General features: G+C 43.4%; 1 protein-coding gene across 1 annotated transcript in view; it reads right to left on the bottom strand.

Annotated features, from left to right (window-relative positions):
* CELSR1 (cadherin EGF LAG seven-pass G-type receptor 1) overlaps positions 1–22,879 on the bottom strand; it is a gene marked incomplete at both ends in the record, with an annotated part of 173,206 nt that overhangs the window by 76,542 nt on the left and 73,785 nt on the right. The window contains one exon of the mRNA XM_082308675.1: positions 2,346–2,568. Within this exon, the coding sequence (XP_082164801.1) occupies positions 2,346–2,568 (223 nt within the window). The remainder of the gene's footprint in view (positions 1–2,345; positions 2,569–22,879) is intronic.

Genomic DNA, 22,879 nt, shown 5'->3' with positions numbered 1-22,879 from the left:
TATATTTCTTTACTCAGTGTGTGCCCAGTTCCATTCCTTGCCACTAGTCAAAAGCATCTTTTGTATCATACTAATAGTTAAAGCACTACTGCTTTGAAGTTGTCTGGTTATCACCAGCAGGGGAAAAAAAATCTGTTTTTTAACAGAAGGGATGTTTTTAATCTCAGGATATAGGAAACAAAAGATGATACTTTCTCAGAGAATTCTGAATAAATAGTGAGAAAAGTGTTGGAAGTAGCAAGTGTTGGAAGGAAGCAAGGAAGACGTGTAATGTTGGGAGCAGAAAGAGATGCCTGGTCAGTACCTTGAATACTTTTTTTTAAAAAAAATCACATTTTCGTTATGAGATCGGACAATGCAAACATCCTGCTCTTTGCCAGGAGTGGGTCATGAGTCACTTGACGCAGAGGGAAGCTAGACACCCTGGGATTTTATGAGTGCTCCCAAATCACAAAATATGTAATGGCAAATCACTGTCTAGTCAAACTGCTAATTCTTGCTTATCTTCACATAATATTTTCCACCTGCACTGAAGGACAATAAAAGACAAAGAAATAACAAGTGTAAGTAAAAGTGAACTTCAGGTATGAAAAGTTAAATGTGTCGTTATCCCAGACAGCGTGGGATGAACCCCATGATGGTCTAGACTTTTTATAATCACACTGAGTGGACTGAACAGTGTTTAGCTCATGACTAAATATGCCATCTTGGTTTTAAAGACAGCGGAGAAACCCTGCTGTAAGCACTACCTTGCTACAGTAGTTTAGTTTGCCATTTCTCAATAACCCCTACACAGAGCATTTGAGTCACTTTAATTTGAGCACCCTACACGTCAAAGATCTCTTCCTGAAAGCCTGAAAAATGACACCGCGTGGCTGCGGGGACAAGCCAAGGGCAGTGCAGGGAATTTATGCTGGCAGCCAGCCCAGGCTGCTCCCTTGTTTGCACTCACTGTAGGTCTGACAAGTCCAACAGAGCCTTTTGCTCCTCAGCTTTCTGTGTACTTAGATCTGATGCTCTAAAATGATCTTCACAGACACAACTCTTCCTTGCCTCGACTTGCATGGAAACCATGCCTGCGCTTTCTGATTTAACCAAAATGTCCAGATTCCATAAAATTTCAGACCTTAGGATTAAGGCAGATGAAGGATAAAACACACAGAAGCTGCCTGGCTCCTGACAGATGTAAAACACCAGGTAACTGCTGGGTGCTGGATGGGACGCGTGCCTGGTGGTGTCCCCCCTGAGCACTTTCTCTGGACAGACGCACAAACACGTCTGTCATTGTGGCTGTTGTACCTATCAACAAATCCACGGCCTTGCCCTTTGGGGTCGGGGCTAACACATTTTGTGCTATTTACTCACAGTCAACTCTGAGGGAGAACCAAAGGTTCATCCTGAGCAGCAAAACCATGGGAAAGCTGCAAACCCACACCCTCTCGGAGAGGAGGCGCGCATGCACCTGGAGCTCTGGCTCCCTGGCAGGCAAGCCCCGTGTCTGACCCAAGAAGTCTTCTCCAGAAGAGGGTTTTTTCCCCCGGGATGTGTGAGTTGGGGGAGGAGAGCCCTGGTCCACGCAGTGTGGCTGCCATCATTGCTCCCCTCACCTCCCTGTGTGCTCCCATGGGAAAAGTGACAGCCAGCCCAGGAGAAGACTGTCCAACATGGGGACATCGGGGCAGATGGGATGGCGATGAGGCTGGTTGTGCCTGGCAGCCGGGATGGGACCAGAAGCAGAAGCTGGGTGTGAAGGCCAAGAGGAGTGAGGCGAGGAGCTGGGACATTTGGATTTGGGGTTGTCCCAAGCCCAAGGCTGGGACCCAGCGGAGAGCAAGGACCTGAGGAGGACCAGCCTGTGCTCAGCCATGGTCTGAGGAGACCAGGTCCTCTCACAAGGCCGGGAAAGAGGAGAGGGGAAGAGTGCTCCCAAGCAAGCAGCATGAACTAGCAGCCTGCGCCTGAAAGTCAGGAGGCCACAGGCACAACTAGAAAAACACCTGATGCGCTTGCAAGGCGGCAAACCCACTACCCAGCCTCGCGCCTCTGCGGCCGAGGGCTGCTGAGAGGTGGCCAGAGAGGCCCTGGTGCCCCCTCGCCCCATGCCATCACCCCGCGTTGCAGCAGAGGAAGGTCGGGAGTGAGCACCTCAGCAGCATCCTCAGCAGGGCAGAAACGAAATGCTTTCAAAGAACACGACTGCACCCCACTAGCAGGAGTCACTGTCAGAAATACCCAGAGTGACCTCTATAGGTATATAATTCAGTTGGTGACAATATTTAACAAACACCCCCCAAGCTCAAGTGGAGAAGCCACCAGCCACAGAGCCCCTCCCCACCGGGACTTACATGAGGGAGACGGTGAAGTGGAAGCGCTGCCGCAGCCCCTTGAAGGTGATGAAGGACTGTGGTGGGAAGCTCCTGGTGGTCATCTCGCAGTATGGCCGCTCGTATTCGCCCGGGGGACACTCGCACTTGAAGCCCCCGATGAGCAGGTTCACGCAGGTTCCTCCATTCTTACACACCCCCGGAGCACAGCGGCCGGAGCGAGCGTTCACCTCGCAGTACTCTCCTGCAAGGGGAGAAGCAGACGTCAGGGAAGGCGACACCTCGCCGCAGCAGCAAGCTGTGACACTCAGCTACCCAACTGTTTCTGATACAGGTTAAGCTGCTTCCAAACTTCTGCACCTGACCCCCTCTGCAATCGAGGTACGGGCCTGTAATTGCAGGGGGGTAAGGATGCTGCATTGTCTTTCAAGTCTGAATTTTCAGGGGGGTGCGGGATATGATTTGCTGAGCAATCCTCTTGCAAATATCCAACAATGTTGGCTCCAGTTTTCAGATTCAGACCCAGTGATAAATATAAAGCTGGTGACAGATAGATCTATATGGGAGGATGTAACAGCACCAGTTAAAAACTTGCACGCTCCCTGTCAGCCAAAATATGTGTAAATTGCTCCGACGCTTCACTAAGGGTTGGGAATTGTGTAAACAAGTAAGTGTTTGCACTTCGCCTCGAGTGGAATTTCACTTTGCTGCCCATGGAGGCGGCAGGGCACAGCTGAGCTCACGACAACGCTCGCAAAATGTTTACAGAAAGAATAAGCAGGATGCCGATGACATACGTATTGCTTCCACGTTTTCCCATGTATCCCGCAGGTGACAGTCATTTTCTGAACCTTTCAGAGAGGTACGCAGTAACTCTCTGCAGGAGTTACGGATTCTGCATACCGCTTGCTGAAGCTGTTTTCCCCCCGAAAGCTTCAACTTTATTCCATTCAAAAGTCTGTATCAAGATGTGTTAAATGCAGGTACTAAAGAATCAGGTGTCTTGCTTTGTATGTACGCCATAATTTTTCCTGTGTTTGCCCAAAATCTGAGAGTGAATCACAATTTAAAAAAATAATTTGTGATAATAATAATTTGTGTTCATAACGTAGAGAAGATATCCACTGAAAAAATCTGCAGTTGGGACAAAAGCAGCTGCTGAATTAATCATTGTACAGAAAGCTAAACCCTCTATGTGAGTTAATTAGTTAACATTTATGTTTTGGCATGTGTCTTCCTGACACATAAAGTGTGTTCAGATCCTGCATGTAAAATTGTTCAGAGAAATTGAAGATGGCATATATAGTTGAATTTTACCCAGTAACAATGTCTGAGAAACAAACGTAGAGCAAAACGACACAACAGAGCCAGCTGAAGGAATGAATACCTTTACAACAGTTCGATATTTGCATGATTACTTGCTACCAGATTATACAATTACATTAATTCAAGCACAGTCAAAACTGTGCAAATGCGTTCCTGGAGGAAAGTAAAAGCAGCGGGAGCTGTGGGCAGTGACTCACAAACAAAGGCAAATTAAAATGGAAAGTTTTGCTCCAGTCACTGCTCCCGCAGCCCTGCTCCCAGAGGTTCCCACGCCAAAGCCGCCTGTGCTGGGCAGCAGGCTGCAGCCAGCAGCATTGCCACATCCAGACCTGCATCTGCACCTCTCTTCTATGCCAGGCTGTAAACTGCAATGGTTTGCAGCTGGTTTAGCCACTGCCCCAGGGGCAGCGATCTCTGAGACAAGGTGAGGTGGGCAGCCCAGCCGTTTTGGCTCTCCAGCTTTGCTGCCTTTCTCCTCTCGCATCAACATCACGTGCCTTTCAGGCAGGCACGATGTACGCTGGCAAAACGCAGGAGCAAACACAGGAGTGCCGTGATCATGCGGTCAGCTAAATGCACGCCCCAACCAGGTGGGCCCAGCTCCAGAGGACAGACCTCCGGTCCCGCTCCGCGCTCCCCATGACAAGCAGAGCCGTTGTACAACTGCCCTGACGAGCACGTTTGTGGGTATCTCCTGGTGAGCAATATACTGGGGTGTTTCAGTATATGTAAAAAGGATGTAATACAAAGCACAGGCGAGTTGAACACATCTCTCTATAATAATAATTCTCACATTCTCACAGTTAACAAATTATGAAATGAATCTTTCCCATCCCCCTACAGGGAGTGCAAGCCAAAACCTCTGAAGTAATAAACCATATAGCTGAGAATTCAACTCCAAGCCTGTGCTTAGAGCTTTTCTGATTTAGCACCAATGTTCCTATATCCTCACTTCAACATACTAAGATGAAATGCTGTGAAAACCACTTGATAAATATCTTCCTGTTTCCATTTATTAACTGTGAGGAAGGGAAGTATCAGACAAGATTATGTGAATACACCCTCCTTGATACTTTAAAATGCTCTACAACGTGTTTCTTTTGGGAGAAATTGTATATATCATCCAAGACAGAAAATTCTCTTGGTGCATTGGATATGCCAAACAAAGCACACACACACATCAGATGCTCTAAGAAGACACTACAGAAAGCAATTCTTGATGATCCGCTGCATAAGCACAGCCAATCCCCCTTAACACACACACACACACACACATCTTGTGTACCAAAACTCTCAAAAAGCTGGAAAAACACAATTCCTATAGAACGACTAAACACAGGTTTGTTGCTTTAAAAGAAGTAGTAGGATATTTTGTGAAATAACTCTCCAACTCAGAGAGGAATGTAATCTTCAAGGCTTTCTGAAAACAGAATGATATATTTGGCAAAAGCAAATAACACACAGGCTTGAATACACAGGGAGAAAAAGGAGTGAGCTAAAAGGAGAGATTCCTGGCACTGTAGCACGCTGTGGAAATGCCATGGCAATATGGAGGCAAAATACAACAGCCTAAGCTGGAAGTCATTGATGGATCTGTATTAATTCTGTGATATAACAAGAATGTATAGACCATTTTTTTAGATACCTATACAGGCATAAAACTATTTAAGAGAAAAGAATGCTTACAGAAAAGTTCTATTGAATTATGTTTATTACTGCTTTTCATTATGATGTTTAACGAAGTAATTTAAAAGAATGTAGTTCAACTTTAAATAAGATCCTTTGTCCTATATCCATTCAGCAGTAGCATCATGGATGTCCCAGTTACTAAAATTATTCTGAATTCTCTTTAGTCTGCAATGTAAATGAGAACTGCATTTGATGCATATCCTTTGATGTTGAATTTTCATATTTGATGTATATTTACCAAAATATATTAAAGTAGTGGCTTTGAAATCTCTACAGTAACTCCAAGACATCACTGTGCTTCAAGGCATAAAGGTCTACCAAGAAACTTGACCCTTTTTTTCCAAAAGTAAAAAAAGTGCCTGATATTATTTAGAAACATGGCATATTTGGCTTTATGAAGTAGCCATCTGAGCAAGTATTCGAAGCAGGGCTTTGATCAGGAGCACCTAACCCCTTTGGGCCACACAACACACCTCTGTGTGGCTCTTGGGTTTGTCACTGCCAAGGGCGGCCACGTCATCCCGGACACACTGCCGTCCCACAGCACTGCCCTGCGGGAGCTTTGAGGCATGGCCTGAAAAGCGCCCTCAAAATTTGAACTGAAGCCTGCATGGACTTGAAGGATGGGCTAGTTGCTGGCTGGAGCCAGAGTCGGAAGGCCCTGAGGGAAGAGCTACTTGAGGAGCTGAAAAGGAAGGGATGTGCATTCGCCAGCCTTCAGGATGAAAAGCGCCTGTGTGCCAGCTCGCAGCTGAAGGTCGGAGGGCTGGGATGTGCTGTTGGAGGGGACGTCTTGCAGTCTGGTGGGAAAAAATAGCACAGAAGGAGGGAGAGCTGCTGTGCAGCGAGGGTCTGGAGGGGCTCAGGTGATAAGAGCGCAGCCCAGATAGCCGCCGCACACAGCCTGGGGACGGTCTGTGACACCGGTGATGCCGGCACAGCTCACCCCCTCACCCAGCCCACGAAACTCCCTTTCACTCCTCATGGCATTCCCTTTGCTAATATAATTTCATGTTTCACGCTGGCCAGCATTTTAGGAACCACTTAAAAAACTAGTTACATATCACAGCTCTGTGAAATCCAAGCAGGAGACGTGAAGCTTAGTCCCTCCAGCTGCTAAATCTAAAGCATGCGCTGCCAGATAACGCAGGCCATGGCTGCCTGTTATCTGCTGGGACATTCTTGGGCTTTGAAAAAATCCTGGCCCAAGCCAGCAAATGGTTTACTGTTACAGGACAGTAGCTGATCTTATATGCTCTCAACCAATACTGATGACTCTTAAAGCTACAAGTCCTGTGGCTTTTACACAGCCCTTTAGGTAGTGCTTCCCGCTTTTAAGGCTCTTGAGATCACAACGTGATAGTTGCTTTCAACACTGCTTCCTACTCTCAACCATCATATATCTCTTCTCCAATTTTAGGATTAACTTTACAAAGACGTTAATCATAAAATTTCTCCTATTAATTTTATGTAAGTGAGGACACCACAATATCAGGTGTAACATAACCAGAACAGGCAAAGCAAAAGATTTGGTCTTCCTCTGACCTATTCCAAGCAAAGTAATGGAAGAGATTAATGAATAAACAATAAATGATGATAAAAAAGTGAAAAGAAATACAAATAAGCTATCTGAAAAATGAAAAAATAATCTCAATTGCAAATACCTTGTAAGCTGAACATCATGGGTTTCAAACAGCACATTGGCGTGCATCAACGAGCCAGTCTTTGCAGAAATCTGCCTGTGTTTTGCTGGTGAGGTGCTTGACCTTACAACAACAGACAATGTATAGCATTGGAAAGCTTGCTGGAAACAGCATGACGGTATTGGAATAAATATAGAATTACTCTACACTTCAGTTTACTGCAATGTGTTTCCACAACATCCCTGTTCAGGGACTAGTCCTCAAAAATTTGTACTATTCTCTGATTGTTTTCAACTGCAATACTACATTAAATATATATTTACGTGAAGCAGCAGACCTACACTGATGTTCTTGTTTCTTTTTTTTCAGTTTCCCTAGACACATGTTAATTTTTCACTCAGTATCTGTAATTGTTTGACTTGAACTGATTCTTCTCTCCTTTCCTCCATCCTGCCATTTGCTCTAGATACATATTAATCTTCTCCGTGTTTGCAGTTGCTTCACCAGAATGGAAAGCATTTTGAGAAGCTGATTTAAGCAGCCAGGCTAAAATGATGTACTTTAAAGTGGAAAGGAGAAACAACAAGAAATAGGGCAAAAGGAGAAACAACAAGAAACAGGGCAACTAAATTCTTCAAAGAATTCCCATTGACCCATTGCCCTAATAAAGAACCAACTATCATTAAAAATGTATTTGCTATCTCGTACTTTATGGGTAAATCAATCTTCCTTTTCCTCTAGTAACTAAACTGCTACTAACCTTAAATGACAACTGGCACTAAAGCAATCAGTGCACTAAGTAATAAGAAGGATGTTAAAAACACATTAGCTGCAGAATCAGCCTGGAAATCTCTACTGGGACAAGAGATAAAGAGGTTGAGATCCAACGCAGCCACTTTAGGGGTGGTTTCACCATAGTTTAGGCTGAGTGGGAGTTACCACAGTCGCCTCCTTTCCCCAAACTCATTGCACTTTCCTCCCTCTCTCTTGTGCTGGCATTCACATAATCCTGCCGTTGACTGATTTGTGGAGCTAAGATGGCAAAACACCATTCATTTCTTTATTGTAGGGTTAGTGATCTTCTGATTAGGTCCCTCCTAGGATTGATGGGATGAATAGCACAGCAGGCACAAGGGAAGGAGGCAGGACCATGCATCCAGGAATAAGAATGAAGGAACGGTCTTAGAAAGGTTTAACTGTTATGGAAATACAGCTGTAAGCCTTTTTAGATGGCTCATGTGTGAGTGTAGTGGCTCATGCCCGACTTAGGTGAACTGGATCAACACCTTCCGCGGATACCCACCTCTCTCCACTGACTGTGCAGGGATGTACTGCAGGAAAATTTGCCTAAAATATAGGCGCAAGTCAAATAATAAAAATGAATATTGGATTTTGCTCATAAAGGGAAACTCACGACTTCAGTGGCTCTGTGGTGCATGAGCCTACCCTCAGAATCAAATGGGAGAAGTCAGCCTTACCTCCCAGCAAATAACACTTACTAATGAAACTTTATACAAGCAAACAAACAAAATCCACTGGTTTTATGAGAGAAGTTAGAAAACAGTTACCCAGAAAAAGCAACTAAGTCATTCTGAATGAAGGAGAAGCTGGATCAAATAGAAGTTAGAAGCCACTGGTGTACTAGTGATGGTGATTAATTAGGGGACGACTATATTCATATACTATTTTATGCAGATAACTCAGAAGCGCTATTTGAAGAGCAGAGGTAAAATCTGGGTCCTTTAGAAATCAACGGCCAAACCCCTACTGCCACTTCAGAGAGGCCGTGCAGACACTTTCGTTAGACTTAATACCTACAGTTGTCACTTTGTGAGGTTTCTACATTACGCTGCTACTAAATGTTCAGATTCGAAAACATACTTTGGTCTTTCCTTTGACCTATTCATTTATGTTTTTAGAATTGGGACTGACCTAGGAAAATTAAATTCAGGCCCAATCCTCTTACAGGGAGAAACACCAGCTTAAAGATCCACTTTGGGGTCTCCCTCCTCCCCTTTGCTTTCTGCTCCCTTTGCTGCTTTCTGCACTATAAAGGCAGATTATGAGGAAACAGGCTGAAGTAAAATAATACATAAATACATAAACACACGCAAGCACACACCACACACGGAGACATACACTCACACTGTTCAGGACTAAATCCCAGTGACTCGTAATGACAGCTGTCCTTCATAATTTACGTTGCTAACCGTTCCAGATTTAACAAGATGTATTTGCAAGAGAGTAACCTGAATTTAAAACACTAAGCAAAATAACAACAAAAACACTTATCTCACACACGATATATATATATAGCTTGCCAAGTGGCTCTCTGAGGTGATAGATAGAAAATGATCCTATAATAAGATACTCAGGAAATCAACGTTTTATCTCTGGATCTAGTTTAATTTTTCTGTAGGCATAAGCAGTAAGCTCTGAGCTGGTGGGAAGAGAGTGTGCAGAACTATCGGTGATTTCGCAGCTATATATCATCTCTCTCCTTTACCATCACACTTCTCCCTTCCCTGTGCCTTTTTCCACAAAGTTCCCCCCAGGCATCCTTGATAACTCACAAATCAGATTTCCAAAAATCATGAGACTGGGTTAAATAAAGGTCGTGGGATCTTTAATCATGAGATGCTCCAAAATAATGAACATGGGAGGCTTTTTACTTTCTTTTATTTGCCTCTGAAGCTGTGCGTGGCATCTGCTGGCCCCAAGGCGTGCGAGAGCTTTTGGTGGTCAAATTCCAGCCCAAAACACATGACCGAAACCGGCTGTGCTGAGGGAGCTTCCATTCCCACTCGCAGCCCAACAGGAAGATGCTACCCGACCCTTCCCAGCTCTTTTTCCCACGGGGGTCCTTGGGGACAGCATCTGCACTCCGGCTGCTCTGGGGTCCTGCAAGTTTCTGGGAGGAGGAGGATCACAATGAAAAACTCCCCTGGCCAAACAGGCGAGGGAAAGGCCAGGACCCCATTCCACCTCCTGATCCTTCCCCACTAGCAACCAAGCTAAACTGTATTTTACAAAAGCAAGAGCAGGGAAAGCTCAGGTCTCCATCTCCGAAGCTGCTTTGGGCTGTGCCTGCTGATGTACTGCACACACAGAGCAGCCACTGAAAGAGTACCTGCCCCTTGCCAGTCCAAAATCAGGCCCAAGATCCTACGCGCAGTGCCAGCATGAGCAAAGATGTTCCTCTTCTCCTCGCCTCCTCCCCTTCCCTGGTCACAAAACAAAGCAGAAACAAAAGACACCCTGCAGTGATGGATGGGTGGATGGATGGATGGATGGATGATTTGGGATTTGGTCTTTTTTGTGGTTTTGCATTTAAATGAGAAGGAGTAATTGGGGAAAAAAAGAAACAATACTGAGGAGGATTAGTGATATTTGGGGCACATCTGTTGGAGAAATGAATTAGTCTGTAGATTCCAGAAATTATGAGCATGGTCTGAAGATGATATATGCTCAATCTGAATGGTCACTGGACCTTGTCCTCCCACGCAACCTCCACCAGTGCTGGCAGGAACAGAGCACAGACAAAAGTCGCAACTGAGTCTTTAATACCTGTGCTCTCTTCCTCGTATATTTGTTGAAGATTAAAAATTCTCAGTCATTAAGCTTCCACTCTGTTTACACCAAATAGCTCACCTTTCACCTTCCAGCAACAAGGCCAGGAGGGGTGCAAGCACCAGAAGCGCTACCAACACATCACAAGTACTGTGATTTTTTTTGCCTATAGCACTCTGATGAACAAGGAGCCAGATGCTACAGTAAAAAAGAAGTGCACGCAACGTGCCTGCTTCTGCCTGCTCCCATGGCACTGGACATAATCACCTCCAGGCTTCTGAGGAAATGTTGAGTAAAAACACTTTTTTGGAATGTGTTAGATGTGGTGGAGGAAAACAAGAAATAAAACATCCACGCCTTCAGCCTGCCACGGCTACCTACTAACAATTTTTGCTCTATGGGATCCAATGGCTAATTTCTTAATGTCTTAATCTTTAGTCTTGGCTGATTTTACAGCCAAGATTATCTCGAAGCTCTGTAAATTACTGAACCATTTGTTGCAACGTACAGTGCCCTCACAAGGTGTCATCTCCCTCTGCATTTGACCTGGAAGTTAAAGCTTTAGAGACATTTTCAGGTTCTGTCTCTCACTCAGGACTATACACAGCACAAATCTGCACAAGAGAGAAACACACCAAAATTTCCAGTTTATGTTGAGTTCTGTGGCTTGTATATGTAAGACTATTTATCATAATGCAAATTGCACTTATTTGGGGTAAGATACGGTGATGAAGCAGTGCCTTTCAAAAGCCTAAGCTTTATCTCTGGATGTATTTAGTAGGGGAAAAACATTACTGTAGATGTCAAAGATAAAACCCAAATTAGATTACGCCATTGTGTCTGCAATTTGCATTTTTCCTTGCTTGGAATAAATTTCTTCCTAAAAATCCCACCTTAAAACCAATGAGAAACCTGGAGGTGTAAGAACAAAACACACCTCTGCATAACATACTTCTATTCATTTACAGAGGAATATCCCTCCCTCCATTTATTTTTAAGAGAAACAATCATCCTCTACCTTTACTATATATACTTCTGATATTATATTTTTTTTCTCTGCTCTCCATGCCCCTTGGTTCATCTCCAGGAGCATTACTCGAGGAGGGGCACATGGAAGGAACTGAAGGCTGGAGCAGCCACCGTGGCTTGCAGGACATGTTCCCTTAGGGACAGCCTTTGCAGTCTGGTCCGTACTTGCATCCCTGTGCACCTGCAGGCACTGCAGCATAGGAACCAGCTGCCATGCCTAGTTCTCACCTCCTTCCACAGGCAGCAGTGAGAAAGAAAAAGGGCACTCGTAGACTCGGTGTGCCTCTGCTCAGATGACAAAAAAGACTATTTCATCACGCAAAGTTGCAATTTTTACTGGGCACCGAATGCCACCACTGGCACCGTTAATTCCCCGAGGCTGTTGTTCCACAGGCCATTGTGGCCACACCAGCCTTTTCAAAATATACTATTTACGTGAATGAGGAAAGCAAGCAAGGCGTGGTGGCTGTGACAGGGATGCGTGTGCAATAACATCTTTTATCAACAAGAATTCAGGAGTCGGAAAACCAGACATGCTTTCAGGCACCGTCAGGCATCCCGCTCAGTTTCAGCCTGGTCTCCCTAAGCTGCTCCCAGAGAGGAGGACACCAAAGGGCTGCAACTCCCGGTTCCCAAATTTGTAGGATAGGGGAAAGCTCTAGCACTTATTTTTGAGCAAGTTAACATCTTGAAGCATTTGAAAAAGGGAACATACCTGCAAATAGACCTCAGGAAGAGAGGAAGAAAGAAAAGGGCTCAGGAATATGGGAAAAAAAGAGATCGGGTCTCCCTTTCAATGGCAAACATCACTGTTTTCTTGAGAAGAGGCCAGCCCTTATTCCACTAAGATCCTGTTTAATTTTCTCCATGTAGCTGTTACAGACTTGATGTTTTGGCTCAGAACAAGAGACAAGGCACAGAAGAAACCATCTGCCCTGGTCCCCAGCAGCACGCCGGGATTAACTGCACAAGCAGCTGACTCTGCGCACCTCCATTAAAGGAAGATTGGCGAGAGCCTGCATTTTGTGTTTTCCATAAATTAGAACTTTTCACAGGAAAACCTTACTCTCACATCTTCTGTGTAATCCAACGCTATAGTAAAAATGATGGCATTTAGAAACAGGCAGACCTCAAACCAAATCATGCTCCTTAACATCCTAGGTGGTCCCAGAAGCTCTGGTGGAAAGAAGCATAATGGCCAATTAGTGAGAATAATTGAAGAGTAGCCATAAAATATTAATAAAGCAACTGAAAAGCATGCTTAAAGTAAATCTACTACTGTAACTACATCTTAGGAGGCTAAGATTTCAGAGCTTTATATTTTCGTTTTATATGAGAAGCACTAGGTTAAAAGAAAGTACTGTATAACTGTCTTTATTGTGGATCGCACGAGTTCAGAGGTTTTGCTTGATGGAGTAGATAGAACTGGCAAAAACAAACTGATGCTCATCAAATTTCCATTGTCATACATTGAAGGGAAATTTTGAAAAAAGCAAAAATGCCCCTTTACTTGTCAAATTAAAAAGATTAGGGTTAAAAAGATAATCCCATAATCTTATGTTTTGGTAGTCTCAAAAATATTTCCTAAACAGGTCAGTAAACATAAACTGAAAACAACAAGCAACTTAATCAGTGAAGCCGACTTTTTCTTATTGACTCTTGAAAAAGCCATTTTAATGTCTCACTCAACTCACACTGAAAATCTCAGAATCAATGTATTTTTAAATCTACAGAACAGGTAGAAATTATAAAGTTAATTTTTTTTTTTCATTTTTAAACAGACTCATCGAAAATTAATCCAGCCACCTTCCACAACTTGTACTTAACTCTTGTTACAACAGTTTAGTAGATTAAAATTCAGCCTTTGTGTAAAATATGATTTCATTTTAAAGTCACGTCAAATGATTACCATCTTGTTAGAGTTAATATACTTTACTGTGTCATCTAGATTGTGTTTAATTATTAATATGAGACACTCATCTTCATAATAATGTGTCTTACAATACACACATTGGTGTGCCCACCCCTTGAAGCTGGGTGGCCCTATCTAATTAAAATATGTTTTTTAATTATTATATTGGAAAATGCTGTATAATAGCTCTCATATGCTTAGCTATGGAGGATTTGAGAGACAGCCTGAAGTAAAGTATCTTCATCTTGATTTTCAGAAACTGAAAATTGGGGCCGATGACTGCTCGGGAAGCTGCAATTCGAGGGCACCGTACAGCATGGGTCGCAGAACAAAACCTGCCCCAGGAGGAGCAGGGGCTGGGATGCAGGCACTGAACCATGATGCTCTAAACAAAAGAGCATTTGCAACAACAATGAAGTTGTGGTTCCCACCATGCTCCGCACAACTGTATCGCAGGACTGTAATTATCTTGATGTTCAAGGCCAAGTGCCTCAGTCTGGTGCTCAACTGTCGAAACTTTCAATCATCGTAACACAAAGAACAGACACACAAGAAACTACTTTATACTTTTTTCCTCCCTAACAGGACATCATCTTGATATCCTCATCTCTGCACCCAGCTGTCCTTCCTGCCACTTTCCTGTTGTTTATCCACTGATGAAAATAAAAATTACTAACTTGGGAATTATAAATATGTACAGAAGCCCAATATGTTCTTCATAATTCAGTCTTACTGAATTGTAAGAGGGCTTCCCAGTTTTGTTTCCCAGTTTTGTATTTACATCCAGGAGAAAAGGAGTCCCGTTACCTTGTTCCTTGGAAGTCAAATTTCTTTTTTTTGTTCTGGAAGATCTAAAATATTTCTTTCCAGCCTTCCTGGAATTTCCTTTTTTAGCCTTCACCCCTGATCTGCTGTGAAAATTGTGAGGGGCTTTCCAGAACATGAGGCGTATTGGAAAAAATCTCATTATGATTTTATCTTCCCCACAAATAACTTCAAGGCAAGTTGCTGGTTTTTTCCTCCTCCTTTCTCTTCTCCTTTTTCCCTATCCAATTTGTTTTCAGGAAGAAAAAAACGACCAACACACCTAACCATTGGCAAAAAAATCCACTTAAAGGGTAGTATAATATTATGGGCTACTTTGACACTTACCAAGTGCATGTTTTGGTGCATTAGAATGCATTTGTGTGGCTTACATGCAGTTTAAAGTTTTATCCAGCTAACCTACCTGATGTAAAAAAAAAAAAACCAAACTATGAGAAAAAAAAGCCATTTCTTACATTAGACACGGCTCAACTTGGCTAAATTAATAAAAACACAGTTGTAAACACTTGTCACAGAGAAGCTGGACGTTGTTTAATAAGCTGCTATTTAAAATATTTTAATTAAAACAAATCTCAGTGCGTGTAGTTTCTCTCAGGTCAATGTTCTGCAATGCATATATATGTTCACAATTATGAGAGTGTGTGGGAATTTAGCTACATCAGTGAGGAGGAGTTTTACATGCACCTACAAAATTATAATAGCAAATAGCTCCACTTTGTGTAATTATGCTCCACCTTCCACCTTTTTTTTTTTTTTTAAATTATACCAATGAAGATAAGCAAATGCATTCTAACAAAGGTTTTCAAAAAGCCTGGGAGAATTGCAACTCCCACTTAGGTGTGGTAACAGAAATCCCATCAATATAAAACCAGGAGTACAAGTCAACCGCCTAAAAACTGCTGAAAACTGATGGAGGAAGATAATTCAAAAAGAAATATAGGTACAACAGGTTAAAGACAATAAAAGAGATTTCACATATGCTAGAACAAAGGGAATCCTAAATTTAGACTGGTCCGTTGTTGAGCAGAATGCCAAGAGGAAACCCGAGGTGCTCAATACGTACGTCTCTCCCACTGAACACCACTAACCAAGAAGCTCATACTGGTAGGACATTTTCTTGCCAAGAGGTGGGAAGGAGAGGTCAGGTGCCAGAGGTAGGCAGGTACCTGCGCCAGGTTAGCAGTCTGCCTTGCTCATGTAAAGCCAGCGGCCTGACAGCAAACACGAGCTTAGCTTGGCACGGCTTCAGGGTCAAACGTGTTATTTTCACGTCAGGGATTTAACGAGATTTGACTTTAAAGAAAGAGACTGAAGCCAATGTTAGCCATGGCAGAGGGCTGGACTAGATGATCTCCAAAGGTTGCTTCCAACCCCTATGATCCTATTATACCTGACCATTAGGGCTCAATATTAAACACCTACATTGTAGAAGAGCTGGGGCAGCACTTGTTCAACAGCTGCAACGCCGTCATGCCACAGTGTGCACTCACAGGCCTCTCATGCCTGCAAGCTCCTTGACTTCATACCGTACAGCCCGCAATTAAGAACCTACCTTCTCCCCATATTGTAATGTAATCCACACAGACGTCAATGGCATTAATAGCAAGTAGGTGTAAAAATGTAATTGTAAGCACGGAACTGTCCTCAAACAGGTTCAATGACATAGACAGCGGGATCGAGTGCACCCTCAGCAAGTTTGCAGATGACACCAAGCTGAGTGGTGCAGTTGACATGCCTGGGGGATGGGATGCCATCCAGAGGGACCTGGACAGGCTGGAGAGGTGGGCCTGTGTGAACATCATGAGGTTCAACAAGGACAAGTGCAGGGTCCTGCACTTGGGTTGGGGCAATCCCCGGTATCAATACAGGCTGGGGGATGAAGGGATTGCGTGCAGCCCTGCCGAGAAGGACCTGGGGGTACTGAGAGACAAAAAGCTGGACATGAGCCAGCTATGTGCTCTCACAGTGCAGAAAGCCAACTGCATCCTGGGCTGCATCACAAGGAGCGGGGCCAGCAGGTCGAGGGAGGTGATTCTGCCCCTCCACTCTGCTCTGGTGAGACCCCACCTGCAGTACTGCGTCCAGCTCTGGGGTCCTCAGCACGGGAAGGACATGGACCTGTTGGAGCGGGTCCAGAGGAGGGCCACAAAAATGATCAGAGGGGTGGAACACCTCTGCTACGAGGAAAGGCTGAGAGAGCTGGGGTTGTTCCGCCGGGAGAAGAGAAGGCTCCCCGAAGACTTTATTGAGGCCTTTCAGTCCTCAAAGGGAGCTTATAAGAAAGATGGGGGCAGACTTTTTAGCAGGGCCAGTAGCAATAGGACAAGGGGTAATGGTTTTAAACTAAAAGAGGGTAGATTCAGACTAGATATAAGGAAGACACTTTTTACAATGAGGATAGTGAAACACTGGAACAGGTTGCCCAGAGAGGTGGTAGATGCCCCATCCTTGGAAACATTCAAGGCCGGGCTGGATGGGGCTCTGAGCAACCTGATGAAGGTGAAGATGTCCCTGCCAATTGCAGGGGGGATGGACTGGATGACCTTTAAAGGTCCCTTCCATCCCAGAGCATTCTATGATTCCATGAAACATTCAAGGTTATTGCCCAAGTTCTTTGGACACCAAATTTCAGCTATGTGTTGATTATCAACAATGGGAGAGAAAGTGTAAAATCATCAGTGATAAACTCTGTAGGTGACAAATAAGGGGAGTGGGTAAATGAAGAGAACAGGCCAGCCACACAGCCATCTCAAGGAGAAGCAAAATAAGATAAGCTGTAATCAGTAAGGAGGATTTCCTAGACCCTGAACTGTTTGGAAGAGCTGAATTCATAAGTATATTGGAGATGAATTTGTAAGGTAGCTTCTGAAGCCAGGGCTAAGTGATTATACTGGTGTGTGATCTGCTGCTTGCTTTTACAAAGCACTGTGGGAGCGCCTAGTAAGAACGGAAGTTCTTGTCAAACCGTTCTAAAACTAATTAAAAAGAACAAACACAACATTAAGTCTGTAGCTAGGTTTCCACAGGACACCAAAGCACTTTGATCAGTGCAAGTATTTCCACGGGCAAGGAGGACAAGCCGCAAGGCTCCAGAAGAGGCATCCAAACCCCCCGCACTTGCAGCAGTTCAGCTGAATCAAAGATCATCCCACGTGCAGCATCTCGGGGCGGGGGGCAAGGGAGGCTTCGTACATGACTGGGAAAACTTTCAAACTTTAAACAGTAGCTAGTTTATGCACATCAGGATGAGGGTAATGCGATAAAACTCTGCCTGGGTTTAGGAAAACGCATAGCAGATTGATGTGAAGGCTGCAGGCCATTTACACTGTTTGAGAACCAAACTGTTAACAAATACACCACAGTAATCCAATTAGAAACGGCTTTTTGCATCCTGACAAGTGAGCATAGGTTGAAGATTAGCTGAAGGACTTATCCTCCAGATAAAAATCCACCTACAGAAGTGGTAGACCTCTTCAGTGAGTCCTTTGTATCTGATATAAACTCCAGATTTCCAACATTCAACTCCTGTGACTTGGTGACATGGTCAGAAATATAATCAACAGAAAGACGACAATATTTACAAGTTTAATAGACATCAGCTTTTGACTGTGTTATATAAAAATGTAACTCTACTCTGTTTTTCTTGTTTCAGTTATCTTCTGGAGCAAGCAGTCGTGCAGTTGTGCTGTCTGGGCCATAGCCTCAGGTCCAACCTAGCATCACTTGGGTCCAGCCATAAGGCTGTGGCATGCTGGCCCCATCCCTGCACGCATTAACAGTGAGCCTTGCCACAAAAAGAAGCAAGGACCCATTTTAACATGCACGATAAATCTCTGAGTTAAACACAGCAGGTGAGTGGGCACACAGGCTTCTGCTGAGAATCTGTGTCAGGAAAGAAATGTCTTTCATGGGGATCTCCCCCAGGTTTCCAGCCGTGGGCAGCCCAGGAATGGTGCAGAAGAGCTGCTCAGCTGCTCTGGACTTGTCACTGACTGCTTTTATGTGACCTAGAAGAGACGGAGATGTAGCTTTCCAACCCTTTGGTGAGGGGGACAACACCCTCTTGCTCAAAGGGGTGTCTCAGAGAGTTCCTTTGCTGTTAGTAACGTTTGCAGAGTCCATAGCAATCCTTAGATGAAAAGTTTTGTACAGGTACAGCTTGTAATGATCTGAAGTCATAGTTCTCTGACAATATATATAGACTCAAAAGCAAGATTTTTGCCAGGTGATACCTCTTAATCTGAATATCCAAAACTAATACTTATTTTCAGGAATTCATGACACAAAATGGACATTGAGTTAAAAGGAGAGAAAGGACAGTAAATACCACAATTGACTCTGTGCTCTTCAAATGCAGCATGCACTGCCCAAGAGCCAACGGAAGACTTATTATCCATGGCTAATTGCAAAGAATAGGTTGTATGGGTTCCTTATATGTTTAGATATCAAGTCAGCTCATGAGACGACATCTGGGGTTCATTGCTTTTTGGCATGGGAAAATGCAATGGTCATATGGGGAAACTTCAAAGCACTGAGAGTAAGATTTATGAGACACTATGTCTCACAGTACATAGCTGAGTGGTGAAGATCATAAAAAGAGAAAATGATAGGCTTTTTCAGCTTCTGCACCGGTCATGCTCTGAAAAATGTTTGGAGGAGTTAAGCTCTGCTTCTGGACCATCCACTGCACTGCTTACGGGGTCCTCGACAGCCGTCCAAGCGCTGCAAGCCCCTGGGGGCTTGGAAGAGGCCACAGGCTGGGAGGAAACAGAGGCACCCGTCTGTACGCAACTGCTGCCAACCACAGAGACACAGCTTGCCACGTCTACACCAACGGAGATGTCTGCTTATTCGATAAAGGCAGAAGAGGGCTTTCCTCACAAAAGTTTCATGCTGATGAGACAGAGAAAGTTGAAGATTGATGGAAAAGACTGTGCTGGGATATCTGTGCAGAGAACAAAACGAAGGAGTACTAATCGTAAGGAAGGATCTTATAAGGAAACAATCATTCATCAGATGTGAAAAACTTACCTCAGCTGCAGAGAGTGACAGGCCCACAGCAATCCAAGGGAAACTGTGTTGCAGTTATACAGACTTAGTTTCACTACAAACGTCAAAGCAACAGCAGGGCATGGCACTGCTGAAAAGGAAGAAAAATTTCTAGACCTGCAACATTATACAGCCCTTCACTGGGATGCAACCACCCTACATAAGCTTTCTCACAGTATTGCCATACAGAAACTGCAAGGAAAGGCAACCAGGTATTCTCCTCTGAGGCACCAAGAAGCAAAAAAAGTTATTAAAAGGCTGATAGTCAGCACTTGACTTTTCCTGCATCCAGAATCAGCAGAAAAACTTCATAAAAAACTGTTAAAGACTTTTGTGAATGGGAAAAGATACAGCCTTTAAATTGTGAAAATGGTCCAAATCACCCAGTGCCCTAATAGCTGTAATTAAACTCTTGAAAATTAATATACTATTTTTAATAGTATTAGACCTTGCCACTGATTTGTATATTTATTATATAAATGCACCTGGAATCCAGCAGTGTAACTTTGAAGACCTGGACTAAGGGACACTGTTAAGGCAGCAATGACGCAAAACATTTTAGTGCCTTCACTGCATCGCCTTAATATTTGAATGAGGTATCTGAGAGATGACCCACAAAGTTGTCCCATACCGTAGACAATATCCCTAGATTTATGGGAGTGTTTGGGAACGACAGAATTTCTTTTTTGGTGTTCTGTGGCAAAGACAAACTTGTTCACAGCTGTTTGAAAGTGCCAGCAAAGCCCCACAACCCTGTGAGGATAATCTTTGTTCAGCCTTGCCATTGCAAAACCATGGCCTTTCATAAGCTAAACAAGGAGTTAAAGATGCAGTAAGGAACCTGAAAGAATCAAATGAAGGTTTGCTGCACAAGATTTTGGCTGTTATGCACCTGTGATCCCACCGCTCCAGTGGAGTTGCAGAAGTGTAACCGAGGGTGGAATTTCAGACCCTCTCACCCAAGATAAAACACTCATTACGGCTACCCTGGCTGCCAGATTTCTCTACTTGAAAGCTTAAATTCTCCCAAATAAATCTCTCTGGCCTGAAAAATGAGAATCTGCTATCAGACCGAGCTGGGAAATTACTATCTAAAGGATGGATATAAGTAAAGATAACACAAAAGCAAATCTTCACATTTACTTTTACTGCTATGTTTGCAAGAGCCAAACGCTGAGAACTTACTAAATGGTATCAATAGGGACTTCTGGCGTGATTCTGTGAAAACAGCACTAATTACCTTCTCATGAAACAAAGTCAGAATTCATGGTGGCCAAGTTAGATGTCATGATTCCTCATGTCAATATGGTATCACAGAAATAAATTAGGAGAAAAAAATGTATAACACGTAAAAGATCTCTAATTGCTGTATTTGATTACTAGAAGATTTACAACCACTTAAGATTTCTCCCCTCTCTGAAGTGAAATCCAAGGAGAGATGCAGAGGATATGGTAAATTCTCTGATGATTTTTTTCCCTAGAAATTGCTCCTTGCTAGGGGTTAGGTAGCAAAGGAGGCAGAGAGAATGCCCTGTGCTAAGGAGAACTGTGGGAACATTAAACCTCTTCCTTATTTCAGGGGTTGGGTTTTCTTCCCCTTTGGAGTACTTTTGTTCTGTGAAAATTACATTTTACTTTTTAGGAGCACAACTGTAGAGGAGAGCGGTTGCGGTGGATGCTGAAAAGACGGACCGTGGTCATCGAACTGCGGCAAGAACTGTGGGAGGACCCAGCGATGGCACGAGGTACCCGCACACAGCAGGGCAGGAATTGTGGGAATTCACACCCAAAAAGGTGGTGACTTATGGCTGCAGTGGTATGTCCCATAGGAGGCATCAGGATGGGGCTGGAAGTACAGCTCATTCAGGAACTGCTGTGGCAACCATGCCTCCAAAACCAGTATGGATGACATGATGCATTTGCTCTTCAGGGGTTTGCCCCTGGGGAGTACAGACAATTCCACCTCTGTCCAAGCCTTCACCTATAGGTTCATCTCAGGTGCTTCTGCAGCGCTCCAAGATACATGAAATAAAGCTGGAAAAATTACATAGGCTTTCCACAGTGATCAAGTGCATTACATTTGTTTCCTTAACTTAAATTACATTCTTTCACCCTTTAGCCATGCACACAGCTCCCTGCCATTAATAGCACAATTGTTAGTGTGTACATTGTTCACTTCTCTACACTAATTTGTGTACAAAGAAAAGATGTTAAAGTGGTTGCTATTCCGAAAAAAACATGATTAAAAATACATCCTTCTTCACTCCCGTCCTTATACCACAGGAAGTGAAGCTAATTCAAAATCACCCCAAACCAGCCAGTACTCAGGTTTCAGAAATATCTTGAAGCTCAGTTTACCTTTGTGCCCGTAACAGAAGACTCCTGAAGACAGAGAAACTTTCATCACGTATAAATGACTAACAATTACATCAAAACAAATGGAGGGCTTCAAAGTGGGGTGGAAAAACAGGAGGAAATTCCATCTGCTTAAGATAGGACATAATTATCTTCTACAGGAAATAAATGCTATATTTTTAACAGGTGACCAGTCGGATAGACTCAGTACAGGGTTATGATTGTGTAGTGATTTCTCATCGAGTTGCAGAATATCTCCCCAGAGGGATGACAGATCTTAGTATTTTCTTGCAATTATTTTTCTACATAGGCTCTTAATTGGGAAATGGAAACATGAGAGCTCCCAGAGCAGACTGCATTTCATTGACTATTACCATTCATATTTCATCTTTTACAATTAATTCAAAGATTCATAAGTACCTCATACTGGTATGTTACTACACTGAGTAATACTGCGGTAACATTTTGGTAATACCAGAATCTCCCAACTTTCAGCCTTAGCAATTCTCTGTTCATTCTGATTTATGATCGCTGTATTCCATGAGCCAATACACACTGCTGCTATTGAAACCAACCTATGCTGTTTAAATATTAAATAGATATAAAATCTGGATCGTTGTAAAAAATAAATATTTATACACAAGCGAAAAACACATATTAATAGATATAAACTGAACTTGCAAATGGATACGAATGTATTTAAAGAAAGGACAAAAAATCATAGGTGAAGTAAAAGTTCTTAAGGGAGACTGGGACGAGATTCAATAATGCATCTTTGTAAAATAATTCTGGTAATAGATTACTTGGTGATAACATTTTCCACCTCCTTCTGTAAAGGGGATGAAAATCAACCAACTAATGACCACCATATGTGGGTAAGTATGTCAGGTTGATGGAAAAGGCATTCTCGTGCAACATGGAGCCTAAAGGCACTAATGTAACATAAACCAACCACAGAGTAGATACTAAATTTCTGCTGCATTCATTCAGCAGTAAAACAGAAATATTCAATAACATTTGTATCAGTTTACAGGATAAAGGGATTCCAGAGCCCTCTTGATCACAGTTGGGTGTGTTTTCCCCTGACCAATCTGACTGTGATCACAACACAAACTGTCCTCCCAAAGAATAAAGTGTTTCACTGAAGTGTAGTTAAC

This window comes from Platalea leucorodia, assembly GCF_965183815.1.
Source record: "Platalea leucorodia genome assembly, chromosome: 4".
Lineage (NCBI taxonomy): Eukaryota > Metazoa > Chordata > Aves > Pelecaniformes > Threskiornithidae > Platalea > Platalea leucorodia.
Note: the sequence above shows the minus strand (reverse complement) of the source record. Positions and strands in the feature narration are given on the sequence as shown.